The 11,823-nt window shown below is 33.9% G+C and overlaps 2 protein-coding genes across 2 annotated transcripts in view; both read left to right on the plus strand.

Moving 5' to 3' along the window:
* Positions 1-11,823, plus strand: part of LOC144852502 (mitochondrial 2-oxodicarboxylate carrier-like) — a 163,414-nt gene that overhangs the window by 129,059 nt on the left and 22,532 nt on the right. The gene's annotated exons all lie outside the window — the stretch shown is intronic.
* Positions 3,103-7,471, plus strand: LOC144852126 (alpha-N-acetylneuraminide alpha-2,8-sialyltransferase-like). The gene is made up of 7 exons (XM_078709844.1): positions 3,103-3,223; positions 4,025-4,282; positions 4,855-4,990; positions 5,323-5,432; positions 5,841-5,930; positions 6,185-6,426; positions 6,840-7,471. The coding sequence occupies exons 1-7, from the start codon at positions 3,162-3,164 to the stop codon at positions 7,064-7,066; spliced, it is 1,125 nt and encodes a 374-aa protein (XP_078565970.1). The 5' UTR covers positions 3,103-3,161; the 3' UTR covers positions 7,067-7,471.

Consider the following 11,823-nt stretch of genomic DNA (forward strand, 5'->3'; position numbering starts at 1 on the left):
AGTTGGGGCTGAGCTAAGACAATTTTGAAAACTAGAGCTGCATGTCTACAAAAATCACACTTAGGCCTATACTTAAAAAATATCAGACCTAGAGGCCTAAAAAAGTGGCCCTCTTTGCCTTTTATTTGGAGGGGAATACGTCCGCAAGCGTAGACCATTTTCCGTCAGGGAAATAAGTATATTTCCCAGATGGATGTATATGCGTGCGTACCATCTGGACTTTCGATGTACGATGAACATGACATACAGGACATTGGAAATGTAATAACGTATAATAAGATGTTGACTAAACAAAAATGGGATGGTTTTTGTATAGTAATGTAGGCCTACATGAATGAATAATTTTTTTATAAATCGCGCATTATTCTAGAATTTTTACTCGATGGTATATAAAGTTGGTTCATACTTTCGGTACTGATTTAAACCACCTAATGTAACCCTGTTTACTAATTAAGCTGACGTACTTTGTGGTTTACAAATTCTCAATTCTGTCAGTACTAGCTTCCGCTTGAAATAGCTTCCTAATGCTTCTATCCTCTTGAATATAACTGCCTAAAGGCGGGGCGCGAAATGAATGTAATTGCATATTTGACGGTGAATTATCGATATGCTATACATGATTCTCCCGACGGGGGATATGCGAGTGGAGCGAGCATCACTTAGGCTGGGGGACGCCCGGTGAGGGGTCCAGGGGGAAATCCTGTCACTTATGGCAGGATTTGTTCCAATGACAAATTACAACTCCACTCCCAAAGACTTGTAATAAGACTTTGTTTATGTAGAGCATTTTGTGTATGCTAGTCTTGTAAACAGGATTGCCATCTTTAAGAAGGATAGTGAATGAATTCGCCTTTGGTTATCCTTGGCAATTTGCCTAAATATAAAGAAAGAAAGACCTTTAAAGTTTAATATGCCTATATTTATCGGGTAAATTGTAGCATAGAAAATATACGCGAACGTAAAAAAAGAGGTACAGTATATTGTTAATGGCAGAGGCGTAGGCTGGTTGCTGTCTAGGAGTGCAAAAATTGTAAATGCGCGCGAGAATAACACCCTTGTGCTGATCTGTAAGAAAATTGTGAAAATAGAGCTGCTAGGTCCTGGAAATTGCACTTAAATTGATATATGAAACCAAATGATAAGACTATAGGACCAGCCCACCATGGTTGGGGCTGAGCTAAGCAAATTGTGAAAAATTGAGTTGCTAGGTCTACGCGGAAATTGGACTTATTATACTTCGAAATATGAAATAAGTGTCCATGGTTGGGAGCTGAGCTAAGACAATTTTGAAAACTAGAGCTGCAGATCTTCAAAGGTTAAACTTATTTATAGTTTTAATATACCAGAGGGTGAGTGCATGGTGGGAGGGAATGGGGTGCGTCCGCCAGCGTAGACCATTTTCCGTCGGAGAAATCGGTTTATTTAAAGTGGTGTACGTACCGTCTGGACTTTCGATGTACGGTAAGAAATTCATGACATACAGGACATTGACAATTTAATTACTAATATAATAAGATGTTTGCTAAACGATAATGGCATGTTTTTTGTTAGTAATGTAGGCCTACAATGAAACGTCTATTTTAGGTACCACATGGTACAGAAAGTGTTAATCTTGAATTAAAAAATTGAAAAAAGTGAACATAAATCGTACCCTTTTGTTACAGCGTATAGTACGTCGATAAACTTCGCCTGGAAAGTAACTACAGTACACATTACACAGTACACCGCCACCACCGAGAATAATTGCGCGCGTGTGCACTAGTACATTATAAAGTTCGATTAATTGATTGTGGAACGAAACAAAGTCTCGTTCATCATTTCACTTATGATAATTTTCTTTTATCATTTAATATTGTTCAAAATTTAAAATTGTTAATATAGTATATTAACAAATAGTTATATCCACCAGCTCAAATTTTAACTTACATATATCTCTCCAAAAATGTACTCCTATCGCGAAACCAGTCATAACAATAACATTCGCGGCGAAAGTACAAAATAGGAATTTTATTTTATATTATATTTATTCTTTCTACAATTTGTTGTTTTTAAAAAATAATTTATCAGAGTATACCATGTACGTGTCTTTTATAGGCACTTTTAGCAGGAAAAAGTGTGCTTTTATTAGGCCCTATACATACTCCTCCCATGCGAATTTTATATAACCACATATTAAGGCAAAACAAGAAAAAAGACCGCACGGGTAACTGTTAGTAGAACTTAATAATAGAGAGGTTTCGCAATCTTACGAATACGATAACGAAAACGGATACGTCACGCACACATATTCGTTTTCGTAAGCCATAAAAAAATCTGTTTCGCATGGCAACGAAATATTGAGGCGCGTCCAAAATATGACTGCGGTAAATTTGAGCGAAGCGCAGGTACGTGTTGCTTGGTGCTTGGCTGCCTAGGCCTAGCGTAACATCAAAGCGAGTGATGACTTTAAAAACTGCTATTTATCAAAATTGACTTGGCATTTTAGTAAATTACTTTATTAAATTACTTTCAATAAATCTATAATTATATTATAATCATGAATCATTCCTGATTCAAATGCAAAATGTGCGAAATAGATCAAAAACTATACTGTTTTGTAGTTACGAATATGACTGGTGATATTCGTCAACACGAATACGCTTTACGAATATGAAATGGGGATCAGCTCAAACGTTTCACAAATGTATGACGTATCCGTTTTCGTTATCGTATTCGTAAGGTTGCGAAACCTCCCTAATTATTAACCAACGTTACATGAAACAAAATCAACCAATCAGATAACAAGGATGATATCCTAGATGCGTTAAAAAGTCATAATAATAGATTTCCTAGGTTGTATAATAGCACTGGGTTTCCCCCGTATATTAAAAAAAAATAGTCTTTGTTACAAATTCACCAAACATGGTAAATATTTTTTTTTCCAATTCATTCTATGGCATATATGGCCACAGAGCAATATTTTGTTGCTCCGTTGTTTGATCGAACTTCTTCTTCAAGTATTCCTTTGTTTACAAAAGAATGGATCAATAAATAGTATTAAATTATCATTACTAGCCGGTCGACAGACAATAAGTCTGTTATTAAATTCAGATGACACATTCAACGCGTTTAATTTGAAATGATGTTGTTGTTTTCATTCACGAACATATTGATTTACAACAATGAAGACTAGACATCAGCTAGCTTGCGTTACGATTATGTCACCGTTTCTGTTGTATTTATGGTAGGCCTAAGTCAAACTGTATGTATTCTTAAGTATAAATCTTTACTTTTTCTTGCTTGAAAATGAGTTCTTCTGTGTTTTTAATGAATCTGTTGATTTTAACAACTCAATTTTCGCACGGTTGGGGTCTAGGCCTATGGCTTGTCTATGAATTTAGTATCTTGTCGGAAAATTATAACCTCCAAGAGGGCCGCAGGTATGATCAGTGTCTGGGTGTACTACTCGAAATATGTGTACACTGTACCTACGGTTTATAGTCCTTATCCGAGAAGACTTGTTCTACCACCAGAACTATGGAGCGAGTGTGACCATCGAATCCTTGTCGAATGGCTACGTAATTATCTATAGATAAGGGATACGTGTTACATCTTTTGTATAGTTTCTTGTTAAATATTTTATGTAGGTATTTGATTCTTGCAATTCTGCGAAGTTGCTTTCTTGTTTAGGCCTATAGTTGCTTTCTTTTGTATTAAGTACATTTGGTTTTTTTTTCTTTGTTCACCTTAAGGTTTAATTTTGCCAAATGTTCTACGGTTTGGTCGATATTTTGTTTTCGTTCAGACTGACAAAATCGACATCGTCTGCGTAGGCTATTTCAGTTGAAATTCGATTAATATTGTCGATGTATCTCGCTTGTCTGATTTGTACCATACCACTCATAAACCTTCATTATCGATAATAAACGGCTTGGTAAACTAGTCTACTGTACTTAATTATACGGTTCCTTATCGCACTTTTACAAGAAATACATTTTATATAGGGCTTAATATACTATTTTTACCATTAATATTATGTATTTAGGTGGTGGAAAAAATACGAACTAAGTATCTACAATGGTGTGCAGAATGTTGGTAAACCATTATTACCAAATCAAGAATTACAGAAATTAGTCAGTGAATCAAGCAAAACAAAAAACCCAGAACTAATAGGTTATCAAAAAACTGTCGAAAAACTCAAGTATATTATGAATGTTTCAATTGATAATGAAAGTACTCACCACGTATCTACTATATTTAATACACCATGGCAACCCAACATATCCAATCTGCAGGATATAAGGTAAACAGAAACACATTTTTAAATTAAATTTCACAGTAGTAGGCCTAATTATATCAACGAGGAATATAAATATAACGATTATAAATTAACTTTCGGCTGTTGTATGAAACTGTTCCAGCTACCATTTTTCTTTTTTATCTAAAATATTATAGTAACTTTTATATCTGAAGCCATAGTGGTAATTATTTATGATAACATGTGGAGTATAGTGATGAACTGTTGCGTACAATATGAACATATAATACCGTAGTTGCACAATCAATATGGAGGATTGGGGTTCCATGTGCGATGATTTTTCTCTGCAGCATTCATATTGTATTATTGATTTATGTCTTAATGACTTTAGCCCAGTCTTGTACATCAACAATTGCTGTCATGACAACGTCGATATCACCACTCTTGTCTATATTGGACAACAGCTATTATTATTCCTATATTGTTTAACATCATGATTGCATTAACAAAAAATATTATAGGGCCGTTATTTTAACTTTAAAAAAGTTGGTTTGATCAAGATCTATCGGTAATTTAGTCTAATTCATTTCAAATTAATATTATTTTTTTAATTTTAGGTCTGATTTGAAGAAATATGTACACACAGGAATGATTCTTAACCAGAAACAAGTTAGAATATCTCAAAGATTTGATTATTTGCTAATGTCAGGAGGCATAGGTATCAGGGAGAAGTTCCACAGAACGTTGCCAAAAGTATTATTTTAAATGTATTTTGCTAATCAGTTTTGATTTGATATAAAACTCTCTAGATATATAATCTTTGTTGAATGCAGGGTTATAACCTCGTTTATTACAGCATTATACAGTATGTGCCCATACATAGGCCTACCATGCACTCCTATTCATTTTCATTGAAAGTCCCGATGCTTAATAACGTTGAAAATACTAATCTCTAATTTGTTAAACATTTTAGCAAAATTGCTTTGAAAGAGATTCTTTGGACTAATGCATTTTCAACTCTAACGTTATGAATATGATACATACAATATTGTACTGAGAAAAATAAACATGATCATACTTTACAGTATTCTCTCGAAAAGAATGTATACAAGAGATGTTCTATTGTTGGTAATGGAGGGATATTAAATAGAAGTAAATGTGGCAACGAAATAGATAAAGCTGATTTCGTTATTAGGTTTGTAGTATTCAATTATCATTACAGCACATTAATCATGTTATCATCATCGTCATCATTATCTCAGCTTGTCTGTTTTGTGTTGTTTTATGAATCAATCCTATACGCCTTCAAATTGCATTTTTGTCTTTCTCAGTTTGTCATTTGAAAATCAAAATTTGGCATTGAAGAACAAATGCGTGACATACTGTATGATATTGAATTAATAAAGTTCGAAATATTGAATCAAATGGCTTGCCTCCTCACCCTTTTTCGAAATTTGTTTTATATTATGATATATTAAGGTGACATATTCTCCAACAAAATTTAAATCGTTTGTAATAGTTATTCAAATATAACATTTTCACAAATAATGTGTGAACCAAGCGTAATTAAATTATATTGAATTATTCTCTTCCTTCTCTTTAGATGTAATGCACCACCAATCGATCAATTCAGAGAAGACGCAGGTGTTAAAAGTAATTTAACTACAGTTAACCCTTCTATTATTAAAGACAGGTAGATATTTAAAATCATATCAAATCAAATTTATTATCACCAATAAAACCATATATTTTTCATTAACTGTATTTGACTAAATAATTTAAAAACAAATATCTGATTTTAAAACCATTTTTTGTAGCAACAACAACCGTGGGATCATACAGAGCTTTCTTAATGTTGAAATTATTATACTTTCATGTCACCCTAATCACATTTAACATTTTTTGTTTAAGTTCTTATTTAATAAACTAATTACTCTATTTATTTAGATTTGGTAACGCAATGAAAACTGATCAACAATCCAAGTTAATAAATAAAATGAAAGAATACACCAATTATATTTTCTTTCCAAGTTTTGCTTCTGATTGGATCTATGAATTGAGCATTAGATTGAATGATTTAATGAACAGTAAATTGAGATCTGCAAAATTGGTACATGGAAATCCGAATCATTTCACAGCAATTAGAGCGTATTGGTCGAATAAGGGTATACATAAATTTCTATCAACAGGTTAGTAGGCTACTCTACTATTTCTTTCCACTAAATAAAAAAGGCAATCAAACAAATAGCTTTATAATGGGAAAAATGTTGATGTTGCCCATTACGCCAATCCATTAGGAACTTTAGTCTGCAACCTCCAAACTTTGTTAGTTGACAAACTTCGACAAAAAACTGCAGAAAATGTTACTGCTAGGAGGAAGGTACGATGTACCTCCTGACAAATCCTGACGAATCAAATCACTGATATTGAAAATAGACAAAATGATAACCTCCAGTAACAGGAACTGTGTGTAGACAGGCATGACAAATTCATAGGTTTGGTCAATATGCTTGCTAGAGTAGTAGACTTATCATTTTACTTGTGTATTTTATGGTCCTCTTTAACATTTTTAAAGTTCTAACTTTTCTTTTATGTCTTTTAGGTTTTTACTTAACAACTTCATCCCTATTGTTTTGCAATGAGGTTCATCTCTATGGATTTTGGCCGTTCTTTACTGATATACACAACCGTCCAACACCATATCATTACTTTGAAAATGTAAAACTAAAAAGAAGTCGCCATGCATTTGACAAAGAATTTAATGAACTTGCCAAACTACACAGTGATGGTGTTCTACAACTTCATGTCGACGATTGCAGTGTTGGCTGATGTTACATTTTTAACTTTAAGTATTGAGTCTATTTTCTACAATTTAGTTTTGTCATACTGTACAATGAAATGTGAGCAGTTAAAAACATACAAAGTTTGAGACGGAGAGAACATTGTGGAGAAAGAAAAAGGAGGATATACCTACTATTCATGTTGTGATATCAAATTATTATTATAATAATATGCAAGCAAATAAACTTATTTAACAATTTGAAGATAGCACGCGCAACCTGTATAATCTACACAATCATAACCCTACCAACGTAGACCCACAAGACCATGTTCCATAATCTATGATAGGTATTTATGAGTGATAAATAAAATATGTTGATAGGCCTATAAAACTGTTTTGCGAATCATTGATAAATGAGCAAAGCAAAATACTTACACAATTTTGTTTAATCTGAAACTGCAATGTAGTTACCTACTCAAAATGGCATGAAATTACATCCGAGACCAATTTACCCGACGTTTAAATCCGTTTCTTTTCTATTATTTAATTTCAGGAACACAACTTTTTACTGTTAAATGTTACAACAATGTATCTGTTCTAAAGCTTTCATGAAGATGGTTTTATCAAACGTGTTGCCGGGCGTTCTCAGATCTCACTTATTCTTTATTCTGCTCTCTGTCGACATTCACTTGAATATTCATCCCCTATCTGGAATCAATTATGAGGTGCAATATTCGAAACTACTTAAAGGAGTTCAAAAGATTTTACACGATGTTACTTTAATTTAACTATACTCATCACGATTGCATTTTTTAACCAATGTCCAACTCAATCTCTTGTCTTTCGAGAATCGGAGAAAACTTGTTTTTCCATTTTTCACAATCTTACTGGAATTAGTTTTTCTTGTAACTAGGCCTAAATTTTATTTTAAAACAATCTCTCAATTCACATTCGTAACTCTCCATCGTTATTAATTTAAATTAGCCACCTTGCTATAGCGCACTATAGAGTGAGTGACATTTCCGGCGAACTAGAGGTGCAATTTATCATGAATTTTACGTGCGAGAGTATCATTTGCGGCCATCTAGAGGTGTTATTTAACATATTGCTCGCTCAAATACTCAGTGTTGGAGTCTTTAGGCAACCCTCTTAAAATAGTCCTCCGACCGCCCCTGATATATGAGGGTTTTAATTTTATTTTGTTTACAGATGGTGACCATAAACAAAAAGCAAATGTGGACAATAAAGGGGCCTTCAAATACTATGATTTAGACAGTAGTCGGCTATAGGTTATAGGCCTCTTTTGAAACGGTTTTCTGTATTCTAGAATTAAAATCAACATGTTTTGGCTTTTCAATAATAACAGACGTAGGCTACATTTAGTTTTTATCACACACGACGGCGATAATATTAATAGCAATACACGAAGCATAACGAAAATATTAAGCATTTGATCACTGTTTTCGCGATAAAACAAATCCAAAGTCCTTATACGAAGACGACACACACTTACCACCAACCCATTGGCTGATTATGACGTAATGCAATTTTACCGTAGCTTTAGCAAACGGAAGTTATAATACGGTACCGTATCATTAGCCATGGCGTAAATCAAACGTACAACGTTGCTTGCCCACCGCTACACATATACGGAGTATATAGGGCCTCAAAACTCGGCTAGTCTAGGGCTAAAACGCTCGTTAAACTATCAAATAACAAATAAACAAGTAACAAATCTGACTCACCACAATTGGCCAGTCATAACAAACTTCTTGGGAGAGAGATGTGGATCTCCCAAATCACAATTATGCGTTAAAATTGAATCAAACAATAATAATAACAAACGACTATTTATCAAGCAACAACATTCAATGTCTCTCCCCTACTTTCCTTTCCCCCTAGCTTGTTAAATAATTATAAAGGGGGTACTTTCAATCAAATTTGGCAGACGGCCGTTATATGGACACTTTTTTTTATAATTAAGTTATCTTTAGTATTGGTGGAGATATAATGAAACGTTAATTTTTGAATAAATTGGCAGCAAGAATTTGCATAAAATTAAAATAACTGGTTATTGACACATGTGATCACTTTACAAATGGTCATAAAATAATCATTGACTATGAAAATATGGGTCTGGACGACACCAAATTAGTTATTGGCGACTGTACGATTAGCTGGCTTCTGTTTGTTTGGTTTTATATGAATAAATATACCTGAAATATATAAATTCAAAGGTTCTCTTAATTAAACCAAGTCTAGAGTTAGCCTTTTTAACAACTTCAACGATATGATCATGAAAATTCAATTTATTATCAACTAAAACACCAAGATCTCTCATCTGAGTTACAACTCCTAACTGAATTCTATCAGAACCTGTTCCCATAAAGTATGTTGTGTTCAAGGATTTTTTACAGAGATGCATAACCTTACATTTATTAATATTAAAGGGCAACTGCCACTTTACTGACCATTTATACATCTTATCAATATCCGCCTGAAAATCAAGAGCATCTATGTCTGAATCAACAGCTTTGTATGTCTTTGAATCATCAGCAAACAAAAAAAGAGATGACTTAACTGATTGAGGCAGATCGTTGATAAATATTGTAAAGCAGATTACACCATATACACTTCCTTGAGGAATACCACTCTGGACCGATATCCAATCCGAAACTTCGCCATTTACCACCACTCGCTGGACACGATTTGACAAGTATATTTTAGTCCATTTCAACAATTCACCACGAATACCATATGTATGCATTTTATGGAGAAGTCTTTCATGTGGAACAGAGTCAAAAGCTTTTTGAAAATCACAGTACAAGATATGGACAGAGTGTCCTTCATCTATCACTGAAGACCATTTCTCAGTGGCCTCAAGCAGTTGCGTGTTGCAGGATCTTCCCTTGCGAAACCCATGTTGTTCGTTACAAAATAGTTTATTATCTTCCATATGTTTCGATATTTCATTCTTGATGAATGTCTCCATGGTTTTACATAGTATTGACGTTAAACTCACTGGCCTATAGTTTAGAGGATTAGTTTTACAGCCTTTCTTATAGATTGGTGAAACATTAGCTTGCCTCCATTGTTCAGGAATAGTTCCCTCATGTAAAAGCTTGGAAAATAAATTGCTGAGAATTGGACTAATTTCATTTGCCGTTTCTTTCAGAAGTCGAGAGTGCACACCATCTGGTCCTGGAGACTTACAAATGTCGTCTAATGCTAATAGGTGCTTTCGAATTTCATTCTCCGGAAATGCAACAGTATACAAAGGTTCGACTTCATGATCAAAGTTTAAGCACGGGAATGTCAGAGATATTTTCTTTGGTAAAAACTGTTGCAAATGCTTGGTTTAAGAGTGCAGCTTTTTGTCTATCATCTACAATCAGTTCTCCTCTCTCGTCTTTTAATGCAGAAATGCCCGTCTTTTTGCCAGTTTTCTCCTTATAGTATTTCCAGAAACTCTTAGGATTCACTTTTATCTCGGATGCCAACTTGCATTCAAAACTTGTCTTCGCTTTTTTATCGCCTTATTTGTCTCATTTCTGACTTTAATATAAGCATTCCATCTTTCCGGTGTTCTTCTACTCTGATATCTATTCCATGCTTTATGTTTCTGTTTAACTATAGACACTGTTTCGACGTTCATCCACTGCTTCTTATACCTTTTAGTTTTAGACCTTAAAGGAACATACTGTAAAATACAGAAATCTAACAGGGAATAGAGGGAATTAGCAATAGAAACACCATCAAGCTCATGCATATCAATATTTAGTTTCGATTCTTTTATTTTAGTTCTAATAGCTTCGTAGTTGGCTTTGTAGTAATTTCTTGTAGGAGTGACATTTTCTTTTTCTATAAAACTTAAAGCAAGATTAAAGGTTAAAACAACATGGTCACTCTTTCCCAATGGTGCACTACTAATAAGATCACAGACATCAAACTCTTCCTTTGAAAGTACTACATCTAGTATATTAGATTCTTCTCCAGTACGATGTCTTGTCGGACAGTCTACATGTTGATGCCACATTAAATCATCGATTAAATCGGTAAATTTTTGGTTCACATCATGTGATAACCCTTTGCTACGCCAGTTTATCCCTTTAAAATTAAAATCGCCAGCAACAATCATATGATCAGCCCTGTACTTGTCTGCTGCAACCAAAATATCTTTTAAATCCTCAAATTTATCCGCGTGACTACTTTCAGCGTATTAAACCGGTCACGATCTAACTTGCTTCGGTCTCTACTAACCCCTTTAATTTTCTTATCCCATGCATTCTTAGGTATAATCTCCTTGTCTCTTATATCATAGAAAACTAACTTAATAGGACGTTTTTTATTAGGTTCTCGTTTGCCTAAACGGAAGAAAGTTCTGATTTTACTATCTACATGCTGTATATCAAGCCCATGAAGAAATTGAACTACGTTCTCCCAATCATCTTATATATGATTATATATTCCTTATGGCCAGGAATCGATGTGGTTATGTTTTCACGGTGCGCAATAAAAAATTACGCGGTCTACGCACGATTTAACGAAATCACGTTTGTAATCATATCTTCACAACCATGAATCACAATTAAATAAAATTTGGTACTTATAAATTTCAGGGCATAAATCATCGTATGGCAATACAATTACGTGCGTAACGAATGTAACGCATGCGTACGCGCGCTTAAAATTTTCAAAATTTATTTTCGATGAAATATGAGTACGTTTCAGGCAATTTTAAGCGTTTACAAAATTGCCATGAGTGCGCAGATTGAATGTTATTGCGCACTCTTTTTGCCCGATT

This window comes from Antedon bifida, chromosome 9, assembly GCF_963402885.1.
Source record: "Antedon bifida chromosome 9, ecAntBifi1.1, whole genome shotgun sequence".
Taxonomy (NCBI): Eukaryota; Metazoa; Echinodermata; class Crinoidea; order Comatulida; family Antedonidae; genus Antedon; species Antedon bifida.